The 20,075-nt window shown below is 33.7% G+C and overlaps 2 protein-coding genes across 3 annotated transcripts; one reads left to right on the plus strand and one right to left on the minus strand.

The window, feature by feature from the left end:
* Positions 1 to 301: 301 nt before the first annotated feature.
* Positions 302 to 8,829, plus strand: LOC133824373 (purple acid phosphatase 7-like). Of its 2 annotated transcripts, none has more exons than XM_062257256.1 (7): positions 302 to 673; positions 7,042 to 7,198; positions 7,347 to 7,454; positions 7,739 to 7,842; positions 7,973 to 8,101; positions 8,222 to 8,289; positions 8,389 to 8,829. In XM_062257256.1, the coding sequence occupies exons 1-7, from the start codon at positions 482 to 484 to the stop codon at positions 8,600 to 8,602; spliced, it is 972 nt and encodes a 323-aa protein (XP_062113240.1). In that variant the 5' UTR covers positions 302 to 481; the 3' UTR covers positions 8,603 to 8,829. The 2 variants fall into 2 exon arrangements, with proteins under 2 accessions (XP_062113240.1, XP_062113239.1); XM_062257255.1 differs by having other exon boundaries at positions 303 to 673; positions 7,715 to 7,842.
* LOC133824372 (uncharacterized) lies at positions 8,744 to 11,591 on the minus strand. Its single transcript, XM_062257254.1, has 7 exons — positions 11,265 to 11,591; positions 11,112 to 11,187; positions 10,958 to 11,030; positions 10,673 to 10,768; positions 10,428 to 10,478; positions 9,982 to 10,335; positions 8,744 to 9,306 (listed from the first exon to the last, which is right to left on the minus strand). The coding sequence occupies exons 1-7, from the start codon at positions 11,512 to 11,514 to the stop codon at positions 8,974 to 8,976; spliced, it is 1,233 nt and encodes a 410-aa protein (XP_062113238.1). The 5' UTR covers positions 11,515 to 11,591; the 3' UTR covers positions 8,744 to 8,973.
* Positions 11,592 to 20,075: the final 8,484 nt, after the last annotated feature.

Consider the following 20,075-nt stretch of genomic DNA (forward strand, 5'->3'; position numbering starts at 1 on the left):
CTACTGTTAAATATAAGAATATTCTGTTAAAGCTAACCTTAAAAAAATAAAAAAACTGTTAAAACCAAGAATTTCCGTTATCTACAAACTTATTATATAAAACAGATATATATAGTTATCGATCGTTGTAGCTTTCAAGTAATGTCATTATATATATAAAAATTTCAAACCAATTAATAATTATTTGGTAGACAAAGAATATCCCATGTTATATACTTGTTGACATGCTTAATGGTGCATCACACACGTTATAAATATTTATATTTATATTTGTATATATATATTTATAAAAATGTTCCATAATTCAAAACTGTCTTAGAGCTTGGTTTTATTCATTTCATGTATTAGAAACAAATTAAAATCACTCTCTCTTGCCCATATTATATAAAATCAAATTTATCTGAGTCTCGTTTTGCTACATGCAATAACAACTAATAACACATACTATTAATCCATATATATTTATATATATATATCATCCATGGCGGCTTCTAGGACCATTATAGTAGTTTTCTTCTTTACAGCTCTTTCGTTCATAAATGTCATGAGTGGCGCTGAACTTCAATATCTCCGACACCCGGCGGCGAAACCAGCTGATAGGTCGCTCAATTTCTTGGTGGTCGGCGACTGGGGACGACGGGGCTTCTACAACCAGTCCCAAGTCGCCCATCAGGTAATAATATATATTATATATGTTCTTTCATATTAATTCATTTTCTAGGTTTGGTGCTTAATAAATTTCTAAAGTCTCTGATACGAAAGATCGTGGGATTATCATTTCGGTTCCATAATTTGTTGAATTTAATACTATAAGGTTTTGATATATATTATTCCTTGCTTATATTTGTTCATAATTAGAAGTTTGTACAGAAATAATATTCAAAACTGTCGAAGTTTGAACTGGTAAGTAGATGCATATTATATTTTATTAATGAGTTATTTAATTATTAATAATAACCATAATAAATATATATATATATGAGAATATTAATTGAAATATTTGTGTATATATATTTCTAAAATGTCACCATCTTTATTTAAGTTGATTTGACTTGTAGATTTCGATCTATATCAAAAAAATAGGATACCCGCACTAGTAATTTAGCTAAAATATTTTGCATGAAATCATCGAATGATGATTCACCCCTAAGTATGTTATATATATATATATATATTTTATATTGTTGATATTGTCATCGTTTCGCAAAATCATATGATTTTTTTAAGTTATTTTTTATTCTAGTTTAGTTTTAATAGTTTTTTACAAAACGGTATCTCATTATTTAGACAGTTAGTTAAAAATTTAGTCAGGTGGTCAAAAAATTCAAATAACTGGTCGAAAATTTTAGACAACAAATCAAATTTTAAAATTAAATTTTTTTTAAAAAAATTATCAAAAATAAATGAGAATTCAATATAACTTAAAGAAATATCATTCTTATCAATTTCTCGTATATTTTAATATAATATTTGAATCATATGTGAGGTCAAATCGTGGTTGTAATAGTCACCACAACCAAACGACCTAATAATAAACTTGTAGATTATTGATACGTAACATATCATAAGAGAAACAAAACACTTTCTTTTTTTGGCTCTCTCTTTCTTTCCTTAATGTTATATCTACCCTTTTACGTATAAACTCAGTTCTGTCTCTGTTAATTAAAACAATTGCACTGAAAACAAAAAGTGTGAACTTCATAATAGGTAAAAAAAATTGTTAAGTAACACCTTAACATTATAGTACTTTTCTTTTCAGGATAATAAATAATATCTAAATTTCAAAACCAACGGACATAAAAGTAGCTCATCTATAAAACTTATATGTGGTTGAAAACCACAATTTATTTATGAGAAGAGTATGTTACGTGTCATAGTAATATATCTAAAGCATAATTCGATGCATATTCCATAGCAGTTTCGTTGGTATGTATATTGGACCCCCTTAAATTGATGCTATGCCTATGTCTTATTATATACGAAAGCTGACACACAAAGAAAATGCTATAAATAAATATCAATAGCGATTTGTATCCCTTTATTTAAAGTTTTATGACTTTTAACTATATGAAATAATAGGTTTAATTAGGTTATAACTACTCTTAATTTATAATAATGTTAGAAGTAATTTAGAAATAATATTGCTCCACAGTGGAACGAGACCGGTCCCGGAGCAGGACTACATCTATATCCTCTGAAATATACGCGTATATATAACATATATATATATTTAATTACTACCTATAAATATTTTTAGTATTTTTGGTACATAAATAAGTTGCAACTCTAATTTTTTTTTTTACATAACAGTATATAATGTAAATACAAGACTTCCCATAAATTTTCAGAAAATTTTAAATAATTTAGGATGTCAAAATTAAGATTTGAACAGCTTATTTCACACGTACTTGTTCAATATATATATATATGTGTAATAAGCTATTTAAATTTGAATTTCGTGATCTTAAATTATTCAGAATTTTCTAAAAAATTTGTGAAATGTCTCATGTAACTGTATTATACACCGTCATGTAAAAAAAATTGAATTATAACTTATCCATATACCGAAAATACTAAATATACCTAATATTCACTACCAAAAATATTTCTTTTATATAATTAGTCAGGCATATAATATGCGCAATTAACACAGCCGGGGTCCACCTTTATAAGAACATAATGTTAGTTTGCAAAGATTATACATGAAGAAAATAGCATTTCTTGGCTTGAAAATTAAATAATTAAGATTATTGAGTAATGAATGGGTTGTTGGTAGTGCACTGATTTTTTCTTGAGATTAATTTCACTTCTTGTAAATAGTAAGAGTTTTATAACTTTTGGAAGAATGCAAGATATGTATAATAGAGGAAATTACAATTTATATGGGATTTTTAATAGAATGTGCAAAAATATGGCTTTTTTCAACAAAAAAAAGTTAATCTATGGCTTTTTTTAAGAATTTTCACTTTTATGTGTTTATTTTTCCATATTTTTGTATAAAAGTTAGTTTATGCCATAGTTTTACTCTTAATCAAGTTTTATTAATTTGGAAGGGTGTGTTTGTAATTTTATTATTAGTTTTTTAGCTTGTTTGTTTTTTTATATTATTTTTTTTATATTAATAATTTTATATTAAATTTTTCTTTGGTTGTTTTGCAATTTTTTTTTGTAATATAAATTGCTTTTAAAATTATTTTTTATTTATTATAAACATTTTTTTCCTTTTTTTTTTAGATTGTACATTTTTTTTTTCAAATCCTGGGTACGGTAACCAGTTACTTGATTGATCTTTGACAATTATGTAAAATAAAAAATCTAAAGCTAGGTTAAACAACATGTACCAAAAGGGGTAACCAGTTATCCTGAGAGGAGTAATTTTCTGCCGTAAGAGGGGTAACCAGCTACCATAAGAGGGTGACGAGTTACTCATATTAAATAAGAAAATAAACATCAAATTTGAAGGAAAAAGGGGCAGAACTCATTAAAAAAGGAAGAAGAAGTAACTATAATTTTAGTAACATAGGTAACTAGTTACCATAAAGAACTTATAAATATACACACACCAAAACGTTTTCATATTTTTATTATTTTTCTTTCCAAATTTTGGTATTCCTATAAGTGTTACAGTAAAAAGAAAATGCTGAAAAAATTTATTTGAATTTTTTTACATATAGTGAAAAAAACTATAAAAAAAATAGTAAAATAATTATGTAATGTTAAAATATGTGTGAAAAAAAATGAATGAGAAAAGAATAAGTACAAAAATGAAAAGAAAAAAAAACACAAAAGAAATGATGAAGGAAAAAATCAGATGAATAAATAAAAATGAAAAGAAGAAGAAGAAAAATAATGGAAAATTGAAAAGAAAAAAATATAAATGAAAAAATTGGTAGAAAAAAAAATGGAAGAAGAAAAAAGAAAGAAAAAAAAATCTCATATGTGTGAAAAAAGAAAAAAAAAATGGAAGGAGAAAATAATAAATACAAAAATGAAGAAAAAATAGAAGGAAAAAAATGAAAAAAAAAAAAAAGAAAACTGAAAAAATATGAAGAAAAAAAAAAGATAATGAATAAAATTGAAAAGAAGAAGAAGAAAAATGGAAAGAAAAAAAGGATGAAGGAAAAAATTGGTATAAAAAAGGAAAAAATGGAAGAAAAAATAAGTAAGGAAAAAAAGAAAAAAAATAACCGAAAAAATAATCAAAAAATGAAGAAAAAAACTAAAAATAAATAGATAAATAAAATTACCTTCAAAATCAAATAAAACATAACTATGATAAAAAAAATAGAAAAATTACCCAAAATACGATAATATATCATTATTTTTTATTTTTTACGGTATATTTTATATCTTTTCATTTCTATATGTAAATTTTTTCAAGATTATATTAAAAATAATTTATTAGTTTTACTTTTACGTTTTCTTCTTTGTTGTCTCACTCACCCATTATTTTTACATTTGCGTGTTCCTGATAAAAATATTTTGTTCTTTTCTTTTATCATATTTATATATTATAGAAAAATGACATTTCGTTATTACCTAACTTTCAGTCCTATGAGTACTTGTTCTAAATAGATCACTGGGAACATTTTTCTTGCAATGATAATTTTGCTTACTCTCAAGGTCAAGAAGCTGATTTCTGCCAATTTTTTTTAATCTTTTTCCCTATATTAATTTTTATATATATTTATATACTCATGATTTCATTTAAAACATAAAGGAAATGAACCAAAATCATTGTATAAATCAAACAATTTAACTTTTCATATTTTTTTGAAAAAAAATGAAGTAATAATATATGATTTTGTAAGTCAATATCTAATATTTCTTTCGATTTCTGCAAATCTTTTTGTTATGTCCACTTTGACCGCAATTCATGCATTTATTTTTCGTTTTTGGTTTTTTGTTTCTCTCCCATGCATCTTTACATCTTTTATTTGGTCTGCCTACTCTTATTCTTCATTCTGGAGGGTGTATTTTCACAGCTTTGATATGTTTATGTATTTTCCAAGTGTCTTCATTGCCTATAGGGTATATAATTTTTTTGTAGGTAGCAACCATGACTTCCTTTTTGTATTATAGAGAAAAATCCTATATAGCTACATACACTCATAAACAACATATAAACAGTTGTGAAAAAAAGTTCCATGAAACAAATAGTAAACCGACATAAGCACTGCCATAATCTTCCATTAAGCCAATTTCACAACAAATATATCTCACCAAAAAAAATGAAGGTAACTAAATTAGTAATTCAGCCACATGGAAAAGAGTCCAACAATTACTAACAACCAACATCAATTGAAAAATAACCACATAGCTAAAGAGTCCAACAATGACTAACAACCAACATTAATTGAAAAATAAATACCAAATATCACTCTAGTATAACTATCATGTAGCAATAAAAAATGCTATATGACTATAGTAGAGTAGTTTAACAAAAACAGAGCCACATAAAAAGTTATACAATACTAAAGCATAAACTAAAATACATGCAACAAACCAAACACCAATAAAAAAACACAAATGAAAGATTAGAAACATATAAACAAGCTCTCCAGCAACTCGTGAAACTCCTTAAGCAACCCAATAAAGCAACATGTTAAGCATCTTATAAAATTTCTTAAGCAACCCGTAAAACTCCGTAAGCAACCCATAAAGCAACATGTTAAACAACTCATAAAACTTTTTAAACAACTCGTTGAGCAACCCAATAAAGCAACATTTTAAGCAACTTATAAAATATTGTTTAAGCAACCCATAAAACTTCTTAAACAACCTATAAAACTCCTTAAACAATCTGTTAATAAGCAACTCATAAAACAACTTGTTAAGCAACCTATAAAGCAACATGTTAAGTAACTTATAAAACTACGTAAGCAATCCATAAAACCCGTTATGAACAACCCAATAAAACAGCATGTTATGCAACTTATGAAATTGCTTAAGCAACTCGTAAAACTCCTTAAGCAACCTATAAAACTCCTTAAGCAACCCATAAAACAATTTGTCAAACAACCTATAAAGCAAATTATAAAACTACTTAAGCAACTCATAAGATTATTTAAGCAACTTGTTAAGCAACTCATAAATTCTCTGTTTTGGCCTCTCAAAACAGAGTTTTTTTTTATATAAATAATTAAAGTTATTTTATAATGAAGTGATGAGTTTCTTTTTTTTTTTCCTACATAAAGTATTTGTTTATATGTTTTTACAATTACAGTATATATAGTTTGAACTATATATATATATATAAAAGAGAAAAATAGGTGAATTTGGTATATTTAATTGAACCTGGGTCTAACAAATGCAGTAGAATTCATCAAGTACAATACAACCTAGTATCTAATATTTTCTATAAATATATATGACTAAAACAGTGCATAAGGCAATCATCTTTGCTTGAACATGGAAATTATTGAAAATAGGTATAATTTGAGATTAATATATATATATATATATATCCTATAGAGTAATTAATACATAAGTGAAAAATGAGATATAGTAGCAAAGAAACTTTCTTAGCTAAGACGTAATCTTGAAAGAAAAACTTAAATATATATATTAATGAAAGAAATTTTAAATCACCGTATAAATGAAAAAAAAAACATTGTTATAGATATATTAATGAAAAAACCCCTAAATTATGGTACTTATATATTTTAGTTAGCTACTAATTGTGTTTCTTATACTTTAATTTTTTTCTTTAATAAATTTTCCCATACAAGTTAAGAAAAGTATAATTCTCATATTTTTGCACATTAATAGTATAAATGCCATATTTTTTTTAAAAAAAATCCCTATATAATATTACTTATTGAAATAGTTCTTGATGGGATAATTTGTGAAATATTCATGAAACAAGAAATGTAATAGTTACCTCTAAACATAACAAACAAGAAATGTTTGTTTTGGTACCAACATCACTCGCACTAATATAAATGTAGGATCTACATTAATTTAATACTATGAAATTTATATGTATTATTAGTTTATAATAATCTTCGTTATAATATATTACTTTTATATGAAGTGTAGATGGGCATAATTGGAGAGAAACTAGACATTGAGTTTGTGATCTCCACGGGTGACAATTTTTATGAAGATGGTTTGACTGGTGTGAATGACCCTGCATTTTATGAGTCATTTTCCAATATCTTCACAGCTCCAAGTTTGCAGAAGCAATGGTACATTGGTAATAATAACTTGTTCAAATCTAATCATTAATTTAACATTACTTAAATATTTTCTCACCAAATCCAACTTATATTATACATAATTTGCATTAACAATATTTGGATTGGCCAATATTTTGCTAATGTGTTTGAACACTTAATTGGCAGTTTTGGGGAACCATGACTATCGTGGGGATACATTAGCACAATTGAGTCCTGATCTCAAGAAAAAAGATAGAAGATGGCTCTGCTTAAGGTCTTTCATTGTAAATGCAGGTACATGTTTTATATAATTTCAATCTGTTAATAAATATACTTTATAAGAATAAACCACCATTATATGTGCATTGTTTGGTTTGGTTTGGTTGCTAATGCAAAACAAGTGAGTAATTTTGCTTATTTTAGCACTACCCACAATCCAAATTGGACCAATATAGTATGAAACCTGGCACAACATTGCTCAAGTTGGGTAATATTAGCCAATACAATCTGAAATTGCCTAGCCTCAAATTTATTATTATTTTTTCTTGGGGCAGAAATTGTGGAATTTTTCTTTGTAGACACAACTCCATTTGTGGACAAGTATTTCACCAACCCAGAGGACCATACATATGACTGGAGAGGAGTGTTACCAAGGAACCGTTATCTCTCAAAGCTATTGAAGGTGGTGTTGAGCACTATCCCCTTAGTTACGCCAATATTAGTTACATAATTCAATAAACATTTAAAAATTCTAACATATAGATATATATATATATATATATATATAAATATATATTATTGCAATGCAACAGAAGTTGGATTCAGCACTGAAGCATTCAACCGCAAAATGGAAAATTGTGGTTGGTCACCATACAATCAAAAGCGCTGGACACCATGGAAATACCGAAGAGCTTGAATCACAACTCCTCCCAATACTTGAGGTTTTGAATAAAATTCCTTCTAATAATTCTAAATAAGAATTAAACTTGGCTTCTTTTCTTGTAAAGGAAAAGTTGTTCTTAGATTGAACTCCAAACTCATATTGTACACTATTTGTTCAGGCAAACAATGTTGATTTCTATGTCAATGGCCATGACCATTGCTTAGAGCACATAGTTGACAATAAAAGGTGACTGTTTTCTTGATCTTAAAGCCATGCTTTTTTTTTTCAGTAAGAATAAATTTCTAAAGAACTTAGCAACTGATATTAGAATTGTGTCCTGTGCAGCCAAATCCAGTTCATGACAAGTGGAGGTGGCTCCAAGGCATGGGGAGGAGACGAAAAAAAGTGGAACCCAGAGGAGCTCAAGCTGTACTATGATGGGCAAGGTTTCATGTCAATGGAAATAACTGAGACAGCGGCCACCTTTTCATTCTACGATGTCTTTGGTAATGTCTTACACCAAGAGAGCATCTACAAAAATTTGGACTCATCCATGTAGAGAAATCTCTCTCTGATTACTAAATGGCGGTTTATATAGTTGTTCAGATGGAGATAGAGGAAGAATAATGTGATTATTACAAATAAAGGTGGAAGGTGATGACTATTAGATATAGTCCTTTCAAATTTCTGCTTGTAAGTCTAAGATAATGCCAAGTAGTTATTACTCTTAATGGAAAATATACATATTTATAGCTTAATCTATCATTAACATCCACATTCCCCCAACCCTTTTTAATCTCTGACTGTTTTGAGAAAACATATTCTGCTTAGTTATAACAGTTCAAAAATATGTGGTTGATTGATAAAGTACCACTCCAAATGATTAGTTTTTTATTAAATCTAATAAAGAGCATCAAGTAAACATACCAGTTACGTCTCATTGAATGAAACGTTGAATATAGATTGTTGTACTCTCCAGTATGGTAAGCTTCTCATTATTCCCTCATAAGAATCGCAAGCATAACCCTCCCACATTGCAATGGTAGCAGCAAACTTTGTCCAATCAAAACCGTGCTGCACACTTTTGCCACAAGTTGCACGACTAAACACCGTCTCTGCTAGGTGATTATCCCTCAAAAATAAAGACTTGAGGCTACTAATTCTGTGTTGCTGCAATTCTGACAATAGTACAACCTTGCTGTTTTCTACTTCAACTTTCATAGCTTCCACTTCGGAAGCCTTCCAGTAGTAGTATTGCACCACCTGTTAAACATAATTTAAAGAGAAACTTACAGGAAGAAATATGAAAGAATTTCAAGGTGGCAAACTTGTTGCTGCAACGAGCTAGCAGCAGTGACACCACCTCTAAAATTCTAATGAATACAGATGGTGGTCAGAAAGTAGTCTTTAACAATGGTAAAATAAATGACATCAAACCCAAGCCTTAGTTCTGCATAAGTTTTTCAGTTCAACACTCTGCATAAACCACCCTCAGATTACAAGTTGCAGAACTAGAAAAAACATGCATATCTTTCATACGGAGGGATATTCAAAAGAAAATTCCAATTACTCAAGAAAGAACGTATTTGTGCTATAGCGACTTGTTTAATTCTTCAGCCATTTCAATTGCTAACATGTAGATCATAGATGCCATCAGTCAAGACGTCAAAAAATAAAACAATCCAAGTGAATTATAATTGTGTTTCCATGTTACCAAATGCTGCTTTGATAAACAATAGAAGAGGGGAATGGAGCAACACTAAACTGCATAAAGGATTGAAAACACTATATGTGAATGTACATGACTCGCTCAAAACTTTGAGTAAGGACTCAAATTTAGATAACTAACAGACAATAAGGAAGAATTGGTGTTTCAAATGAAAGCAGTTTTAATCTTTGTAACACCAATTCATGGCAACATAAGCATTGCTTTAATACCTGAAGTGCATGCAGGATATTGACAAATTCCTTGTCAAACAACTCATTTCCCCTTGCTAATTGCACTGGCTCCATTAATAACTCAGAGATATCAGAGTAGCAGCTCTTATCTTCAGAATAAAGTATGTCAAACCCAAGTACATGCAATCTTGCCCAGCATATATCAAAACCCAAGCGGTCCTCAGAAGATTGGCCCAGTGAAAACCAATACATATCACTGGATGCCGGAAGTGGTAGCCATTTGTTACTATGTAATGCACTCTCTGAGAGAAGGGAAATAAGTTTAGCGTCCTCATCATAAGAACTCTCACGACTAAACCATAATGCCAAAGTAAGTCTTTCCCCATCAATAATCTGAGCACAAAAGAAAAACAGCAACAGAGAATCAGCATTCATTTGGCACTTCATGTGCAGGAGTGATAAGAGAGAGAGAGAGAGAGAGCTACCTCATCAACAGAATGAATGTTGCAGCTATCAGCTGTGTATATCACAACATCCTGAAAATATAGAGCTACTAGGTGAATAATGAGCAAATCACTGAAACTAAATCTCAATCAACGCTATTTTTCCTTTCCTTAGTTCTGATTTGACATTCAAATACTCCCAAAGGGTATTTGGTCTTCCATTCTAATGCATGAACCAAACAAAGAAACTAAAGAAAATCATTATCAAGCATAGTATCCCTACTTACTCCTCTCAATGGTACAATAGTTTGTGGTTCCCCATCCTGAAAGTGGAAAAGTCCCCCACTGAAATCATCCTCATAGTTATTCAAATAACAAACTGCCTTTTACAATAAAAAATGAGGAAAACTGTCAGTCTGGAGTACCCCAAGTAACACAGTCCAAATAGATACACAAAAACGGTGAACATTTGAAAATGGGCAAAAGGAAAATTTATAGGAAAAACTATCTAAGCAAAGCACATAATCATAAAAAGTGAAAGTGAGACTCTTATAACAAGTTTGAATACACACCGAAAAGTGCCTCTGCTTAAGATAGGGTCTATTATCATCACTATGCCACCCAATGCTTGCTCCTCTAGTCCAACTGGAAACACATAGTTTACTAGCATCACATAACATAGTCCAAAAAATAGAAAATTTATTCAGTCAAGTAAAGAAAAGGAACCTGATCAAACCGGTGAACTCAACAAAGAGTTCATACTCGCAGCCGAAGAACTCCTCTACCTTCTCCTTTAACCTCTCTTCATCATAATGGTTTGAAGTTGTTAACAAAAATAAATGAAAAAGGAGAAGTGGGTATTGAGTAAAGGGTGAATACCTCTAATAGAAATGAAGGGTCTGAGAAAATGGGGAGAATTGGTGGCGATGAGATGAGAAAGAGTGGTGGAGAAGACGTTGGGCCTGTAACCCACTGTACTGCAACTCTTGTGGATGAATTCAAGTTCATTGCATTGATGGAGGGAAAGGAAATTGTGGAGGATCAGTCGAGATTGTTGGGTGTCCGCCCTTGATTGTTGCGCCGCGGATGCGGCCTCGGCCTCGGCCTCGTCCCCCTCATCGACGATCATAGTATGCAAAATACACTAAGCGACCTTTGCGAGACCCAACGACCCTCTAGGTTTCTTAGGGTCGCTTAGTTCAATTTTCTTGTTAATGTAAAAATACACTAAGAGATCTTTTGCGACCTTTTGGGTCGCTTAGTTCAATCTTGTAATAAATGTTTGTACTTATTATTTACATTAATTTATATTGTTTTTGTTTGTTTGGTAAATTATTTCAGATTTCTAGAGTTGTTTTAACAAAGGAGCTTCCTTGTGTCTCAAGTATTATTACGAATGAAAATGTACAAAGAAAATCTAAAGTTATCATTAGGTTTTCGATGCAATTATTTGAAGAAGAAAAAAATTGTGGTTAACAAAAACTGACAATAATGTTTTTAGAAAATATGGTCAGTTGGGTCATTTGTTGGAACCCCCTAGTAAAGGTAATTTTGTGGGACCTTATCGCACCAGATAATTGTGAGGAGGATAAATTGTCAAAAAAAGCATGAGTTGTGATTTTTGATAAATGGCAAATCTATGAGGTTCTCTATCAAAGAGTTTGCAATAGTAATTATACACTGGTGGCGAATTAGCACCTGAAGAACTGAATGTGGTTTCATCAAACAACAATTTAAAAAATAAGTACTTCAAGGATAAGTCTATAAAAATAAAAGATGTAGCAAATTTCCTAGATAGTATACCAAAAGTGGAAAGGATGAAAGATAGAGTGAAGTTGTGCTTTATCTGCCTACTAAGTGTGTTTCTTTTAAATTCAAGTGTCGGTACTACAATAGATTCATCTTGGTTACAACTAGTAGACAAATTAGAGATATTTGATAAATATCCTTGGGGGAGGCTGGTATATGAGAAAATTATAGATCAAATCACTCGTGTAGACTTGCAGACAGATCCTAATAAAGATTCTATCAGGTGGAACTTCATATGTTGTCCTTGGATATTTCAGGTAAAAAATCTAAAATTTTGCATCTAATTTTTTATAAGTATGGTTTATCATATGTTTTTCATGCTTATAACTTTTGTTTTGATTCTTATAGATATGGATTTGTGAAGCAATGCCAAAATTGGGAGAAATTATTGGACAAAGAATTTCTGGAAATCATATTCCACGATGGCTTGGTTAAAATATAAATGTTAACCTCCAAAATATCTTAGTTGCTAGAATATACAAAGTAATTGAGGAAGATGATGAGGTATTTATCCACATATAAAAATTGCTTGTGAATTTTTTAAAACGCAAATATATTTGGTTATGTTAACTTATTTTACTTTCCTTTCTTTGGTTTTTCAGATCTTTGTGCGACCTACTCTAGCTCCAAGTGCAAAGGAGAAAGGTAAATTGGTCTATGAAAGGCTTCATGGCTATGTAGACGATGCAGATGACATTATAGATCAGATCTCTTCATTTTTAGTCGGGAATGTCATCCTACGTAATAATCCTCGTATTGTTGCGGGAGAAGAGGCCCAGATCCATCCAAAGTGTTCTACGCCAGATTGCCTGTAATGCCCCAAATTTTCTAATAAGGTTTAAGACCTTGATTAGGAGGCCGGGAGGGCTATAATTGATTTATTATAGTATTTAATGATTATATGCATGTTTATGTGAATTATATTATTATATGATGGTGAATGCATGCATATAGGCTCATATGTTAATTATGAGGGTAATTTGGTAATTTGGCCACTATGGGCGTAATTGTATATTTTGAGTGCATGATTGAGATTAATTAATCTAGCCACATTATAAGGTGGATTGGTTCGGGCTTTTCGACATGAGACGATCATGAGATGTAAGTGTTCGGTCTAGTCATAACGGGTTTAAGTTCGGGGCTCGGGGTGAGTCTCGGGGTGAATTTAATGATTAGAGCGTTACCGAGAATTAAAGGGTAACGGGAAATGATTTAATGGTATTTGGGAATATTGAGAATAGCAGGAATTGGAGAGCGTTAATTATAATTAACGAGGTAGGTTGTAAAGGACGATTTTACCCTTGAGAGTGTTTAGAAGCCTTTAAAAGACCTAGGGGCATTTAGGTCATTTGGCTTGGATATGCATGAGGTTTAGAAGGCTGTAGAAGGCAGAGTAAAACAGAGCCTATCCTCTCATTCTCTCTTCCATCCCGTACAAGATTTCCCCTTCTCTTTTCTTTGAATTTTGAGAGCCCAAATCAAGAAGTTAAGCTTGGAAATCAAAGGTGGCAGCTAGGGAACCTGTAGCAATCATCAAAGGGGATTCAAAACTGTGTTTAAGGTGAGTTCTAGCCAATGAATTCAGGTGTGCTCTGTTTTCAAGTTTTGGTTTTCAGCTTTTGATTCTTGTGAGAAGTTTGGATTCAAAGGGGTTTTGATGGGTGATTAGATTGGGTTTGGATGAGGGGAGGTTATGGGTGGTGTCTAGAGGTTTGAATGAGTGTTTGGAAGGGGTTTTGGGCTAATTTGAGGGGCTGGTTCTAAGGGAAAACGCAGGGGCAATTCTGAGTTCGCGTGTTGGTTTTAGGCTGAACTAGGCTCGGTGCCGCGGCACGGCTTTTGTGTGCCGCGGCCCATGCGCGTCTGGCAGATGGGGTTTGGAGGCGTGCCGCGGCACAGCTTTTGGGGGCCGCGGCCCATAAGGCCAAATTTGCTAAAAAGTGGTTTTTAGCTTAGGGATTCTTACCATAGGCCTCGGGGTTGGACCTAGTACCCGGTTGGGTAGTATTTGAGGTCTCGGGGGCTGGGATTTGGTTTGGGAACCGTCAGTTATCATTTTTATTAATGATACCTTATATTTGGTTATGACTAGGTGACCGCTAAAGGACTAAAAGTTGATCGTTCTCAAGGGTCGTACTTTTAATCGTTCTAGCTCGGCTTTGAGGTAAGAAAACTGCACCCTGTGTATATGTATGACATGCATGGCTGTTATTGATGCATGTTGGTTGATTATTATGTATGACATGCATGGCTATTCTTGATGCATGTTGGTTGACTATTAAATGTGACATGCATGGCTATTATTGGTGCATGTTGGATTGCTGGATATATGACGTATGATGCCTGAGAAACATGTGATTAGGACATGCTTTGTATACTGGGTATGATATTGTTCAGAGCTTGAGCCTCTGTGGTTGTGCATGGTCCTAACTGTACTGGTATCTGTTAGTAAGCATGCTAAATACCTTGTTAATGGATATTGAACATGTGATATATGATTGGTGGCATGTCTTACTTGTGATCGACACTGACTAGTCAGGGACCAACTCTAAAGTTGATGATCACGCATTGAATGGCTCTATGGCATTAATGCGGGACCAACCCTAAGGTCGAAGAACTATTAAGCGCTTGCCTGGTCTACGACCAGATGATTATGGCCAAGGTATATGACCCCGGTGACTGTTGTCACATGGCTAAGGGACGTTGTCCATAGTTTCGACTCTAGAGTCGTGAGGAAGGTTATGTTGGTGACTAATCACCTTGCACCTGTCCTAATCAAGCTTAAGTCGAGAATTATGCATTGAATGGCTCTATGGCATTAATGCCAGACCGACCCTAAGGTCGAAGAACTATTAAGCGCTTGCCTGGTCTACGACCAGATGTTTATGGCCAAGGTATATGACCCTGGTGACTGTTGTCACATGGTCAAGGGACGCTGTCTGTTGCACGACTCTAGAGTCGGGAGGAAGGTTATGTTGGTGACCATTCACCATGCATCTGTCCTAATCAAACTTATGAAAGGATCACTTGTCAGTTAAGCCCTGGTGACCCTATCGTCATATGGCTAGAAGGAGCGATGCTCATTATTGTGACTTTTGGCTATTGTCATCTATTCGCTTGGACTGATAGTCCTGAATGGTTATTATGATCGTTGTTGACATTATATCATGCTTTATTGGGTTTTCTTGCTGGGCTTCGGCTCACAGGTGCTACGTGGTGCAGGTAAAGGCAAGAGGAAGTTGGACCATCCTTGAGTTGGAGAGCTTAGGTGATGATGTGTACATATGCAGCTGCTCGTCCGCTACGGCCGAGGTTTAAAGTGGAACTAGGGTTGAACCCTGTTTTGCCGCTTAGAACGGCCTGTTGTATATACTTTCTGTAATAAACTCTGAAATTATATTTTCGGGATCCCAATGTATAAATTAAACGTTCTAGTGAAACGTTACATCCTAACCAAAGTTTTTAATCCCTAAACCGCTAATCATACTTAGTTCACGATTTTGGCCAAATGACTCGATTAGCGAGTTTAGCACTGTTTACAAGGCACACCGTAACGGTCCCTGGAGTTTGGGGCGTTACATTGCCAACCTCCATCTCCTCATCCACCTTCCTCAGAGGGTCCTTCAACTTAGATCTTTGTAGATTCTTCTATGTCACCTCCTCAGTTTACTCCAGTTCGTCTTGTGTCATCCTCACAATCTACCCCAACTGATCATGTTTATAGGGAATTATTGGAGTCACTAAAATGTTCCACGGTTGACTAATAAAAATTGCACATATTGAGATATGAGGAGGTGGAACGTTTGAATAAAGAAATGTATGAGGAGATAGAACGTTTGAATCTGCCCCACCTAAAATTTCACTAAGAGACCCTGAGGGTCGCATTGAAGCATTTACACCTCATTTATAAGAGATCCTCAAATTGCACTAAGAGACTCTGAAGGTCTATAATATTCGTTTTTACTAGTAAGGGTATGATGGTAAATTATATGACATTATGTGTTTAATTATATGAATTATGATATGCCTAATTTACAATGTAGGTTTAATTATGTGTTCTGTCAAGCAATCAACACGCATTAGTTTCTTCAAGTATTAGGGGCCAAAGTGTAATAGAAATTGTGTACTGGGCGCCAAAGAAGAATTATGGGTTTTATGATAAAAAACGTAATTATGAAAAATTAAAGCTATTAGTTTTGGATAGAAATTACAATAAGGGTCTTAAGTGATTATTAAGGATAAATTTGAGGTTGGGGACAGAAAGGTCATTTGGTTTTTACATGAATTAAGTCAGATTAAATAATTAATTAATAAGTAAAATAGGTTTAGACGTCGTATTTTCTTCAAACTCTGGTTTTGCGATAAGCTAAAGGGGAACAGACCAAGAACAATCTCTCGTTCTTGATCTGAGATTTTAAAGCTTGAGGTTTGGAGGAGATCATCAATCTGGAATATTGAAAGGCTATGAGATCCCTTAGATGTCAATGATCTAAGATTTTAGTGGCTGGATCTTGATTTGTAAGTGTTCAAACTTCTGTTTAATGTTTTGTTAATCTAAGTTTTTGAAGATCTGAGACTGTTGTTATTGTTTCTAGGTTGATGAATGTTTAATATAGGTTTAGGGATGTTAATATCTAGATTCATGGGATTAGAATGATGTTAGGATACCTGTTTTGGTGGTTTGGGGTCGAGATTTTACAATTCGGCTTGAATTTCAGGTTTAGAAATTGCAACTGCGGTCTTTGAAATTAGAGACTTAGCGCGATCACGCCCAGCCCTGGCGCAACCGCGCTACCTGTCTAGTTTGGCCTAGCTCTCTGTGAGCACGACCGCGCCAGCTGCCCAGAAATGTGATTTTGAGGATATTTTTATGTACCTTTAGATATAAGTTGGTAATTGTTGGGACTATATGCAGAGGGGTTTTAAGACTTGGATGAATTAATCATAGAAATAATACTAGTGAGTATAATTATGGTTTTGTTTGGTTAAGATTTTTTTAAAACATTGATGTTATATGTTATGTATAGGCTCGCTGAGGATACTTGAAGGGACGCATTAGGGTGTGCGAATCACTACTTTTGAGGTAAGAAGAGTGGACACCTGCACGCAAGGTGTACGCTTGACGTACTCTATGGTAGAAACTATTTATGAGATATGTTTATGTTAATGCATGATTATGTCAGTGAATGTTTATGTTTAATGAGCTTATATGAACTATGGTTATGTTTTGTGTATATGTATGTGATAACGGTTTGGCATGCTTACGTTTAAAATGTATGCCTACGTTACGAAAATGCACGCTTAAGATATGTTGAAAATGCATGCTTACGTTATACGATACTTGTCCAACTCAACTTGGACTACGCTTTCTTTTCATGAGTTTTGGTTTATGTTATATTATTGTTACTGTTATTGATTTAAATTCCCGGTTAAGGTTATGGGGTTGTGTCATACACAGCTCCTCTTGATGGGCTTTGGCTCATGGGTACTCTATGCTGCAGATAAATGCAAAGATGTGGTTACTACGCAATAAGTTGGAGAGCTTCGGCGGAGGGCGTACATGTCAAGGATTTAACGATCATAAGGGATCGGGCTTACATTGAAAATTTACTAGGTATTTCTTTTAGAATGATGTTTTAGTTTTATGGATTGGATTTTGAGTTGTTTATTTTATTTATGAAAACTACGAAACTCTAGAGTTTCATTCTTTGAAACGTTTGAGTGGTGTTTATGAACGATTTTATAAATAAAAGAGTATTTTTATTTTAAACATTAATTATGGTAATTGTCAAATTAACGTCAAGAAATTAGGGCGTTACAGGGTCGCATTGAAGCATTTTGTAACGCCCCAACTCCTAGGACCGTTACGATGTGCCTTGTAAATAGTGCTAAACTCGCTAATCGAGTCATTTGGCCAAAATCGTGATCTAAGTATGATTAGCGGTTTAGGGATTAAACATTTTGATTAAGATATAACGTTTCACTAGAACGTTTAACATATACATTGGGATCCCGAAAATACAATTCAGAGTTTATTACAGAAAATATTTACAACAGGCCGTTCTAAGCGGCAAAACAGGGTTCAACCCTAGTTCTACTTTAAACCTCGGCCGTGACGGACGAGCAGCTGCATATGTACACGTCATCACCTAAGCCCTCCAACTCAAGGATGGTCTAGCTTCCTCTTGCCTTTACCTGCACCACATAGCACCCGTGAGTCGAAGCCCAGCAAGAAAACATAACACTTTTCATAAACATTATCAAATGATTACCATTATAATCACACTGAATATAAAGCTTTCAAACCAATGGGTGCACATCACATGATTCTAGCGGGAGAGTGGTTGTTACATAAGCCACTAGCCTCCAAGCTCTCTTTTCTAGCAGGAGAGTGGCTGCTAGGTAAGCCACTAGCCTCCAAGCTCTGTTTTCTAGCAAGAGAGTGGCTGATAGGTAAGCCACTAGCCTTCAAGCTCTGTTTATTCATCGACCCTCAGGGTCGGTCAGGCATTAATGCTCCTTGAGTCATTCAATGCTAGTAATCGATTAGATCTAATCTCTGTTGGCTTGCGTGATTCACGCTAAGGCCGTTCTGATAAGTAAGTCAGCGCTTCCTGACCTGTGTCCAGTATCACTGCCGAACCTGACAAGTAAGTCACAGCTTCACAGCTGATACTAACACTTTTGTCGATCTGACTAGTTAGTCAGTACCATACACAAGTAAGCAATGCTATCAATATGTATCATATGCCAGTTATCCAAGAATAGGGCATTCAGCATGCTTACTAAACAGTTTCTAGCACAGTCATGATCATGCACAAACTCAGAGACTCAACCTCTGACCAATCTCATATTCATCGTTCATGGCATGCCCTATCACATGTTTCTCGTGCATTACATGCATCACACTTAATTATCCAGCATGCCTCAACAACAGTCATATGCAAATGGGCAAGATTTGCCAAGCATTCATTATGCTAACAATGTTTACATTTAAACATCCAACATGCATCAATCATAGCCATGCATGTCATACTCAATAGCCAATCAACATGCATCATAATAGCCATGCATGTCATGCTCAATAACCAACCAACATGCATCCATAATAGCCATGCATGTCACATATACACAAGGTGCAGTTTTCTTACCTCAGATTCGAGCTAGTACCAATATAAGAACGATCCTTGAGAACGATCAACCTTTAAGCCCTTAGCAGTCACCTAATCATAACCAAGTATGAAACACCATCAATAACATGATAATCAAAGGTTTCACACCAACATCTAGCCCCCAAGAGATCAATCCAAACTAATCCAAGTAGTAGGGACACTCCCGAGGCCCATAGCTAAGTTCCCGGGGTCAAAACGAGCAAACGGGGTGAAAACAGGGCAAGGGCTGCGGCCCTAGCACCTTGGGCCGCGGCCCCCAGGGTTCTTTGAGGCAAGGGCCGCGGCGCCCTCCATCAAGGGCCGCGGCGCCCAGCAAGGCTCACTTCCAGACACCTGCTTCTTCGAACAAGGGCCGCGGCGCACAAGAACAGGGCCGCGGCCCCCAACCCTGGGCCATTCCCAAACGCGTTTCAAGCACTCCAAATCCTCCAAAAACATACCCAAACATTCCCCAATCATCAAATCAAAGTTCCCAAGCTTCCCAATACTCCAAAACCCTCAAAACCCAAAGCTCAAACCGACCAAAAACTCAACAATTAACAAAGTCCAATTCTAAGCTTAGAAACTTTAAAAACTTAAAACTTCAAACTTAGATTACCTTTGATTGGGTTATTTCTCATCAAATCCTTCGGTTAAGAAGCTTCTAATCTTTCCTAGGATCGCTACGCCTCGACCCTCGCTTGATTCCGACTCCTAGAACTCAAGATTT

This window comes from Humulus lupulus, chromosome 3 (assembly GCF_963169125.1).
Source record: "Humulus lupulus chromosome 3, drHumLupu1.1, whole genome shotgun sequence".
Classification (NCBI taxonomy): Eukaryota; Viridiplantae; Streptophyta; class Magnoliopsida; order Rosales; family Cannabaceae; genus Humulus; species Humulus lupulus.

Bases quoted from the DNA above. Each gene is read 5' to 3' on its own strand.
- LOC133824373 (XM_062257255.1), top strand. From the start codon at position 482: ATGGCGGCTTCTAGGACCATTATAGTAGTTTTCTTCTTTACAGCTCTT. The intron at 7,455-7,714 runs GTACATGTTTTA...TTCTTGGGGCAG, and splicing joins GTCTTTCATTGTAAATGCAG to AAATTGTGGAATTTTTCTTT. The intron at 7,843-7,972 runs GTGGTGTTGAGC...GCAATGCAACAG, and splicing joins ATCTCTCAAAGCTATTGAAG to AAGTTGGATTCAGCACTGAA.
- LOC133824372 (XM_062257254.1), bottom strand. From the start codon at position 11,514: ATGATCGTCGATGAGGGGGACGAGGCCGAGGCCGAGGCCGCATCCGCG. The intron at 11,031-11,111 runs GTTCCTTTTCTT...ATGTGTTTCCAG, and splicing joins GAGTTCACCGGTTTGATCAG to TTGGACTAGAGGAGCAAGCA. The intron at 10,769-10,957 runs GTGTGTATTCAA...TTATTGTAAAAG, and splicing joins TTAAGCAGAGGCACTTTTCG to GCAGTTTGTTATTTGAATAA.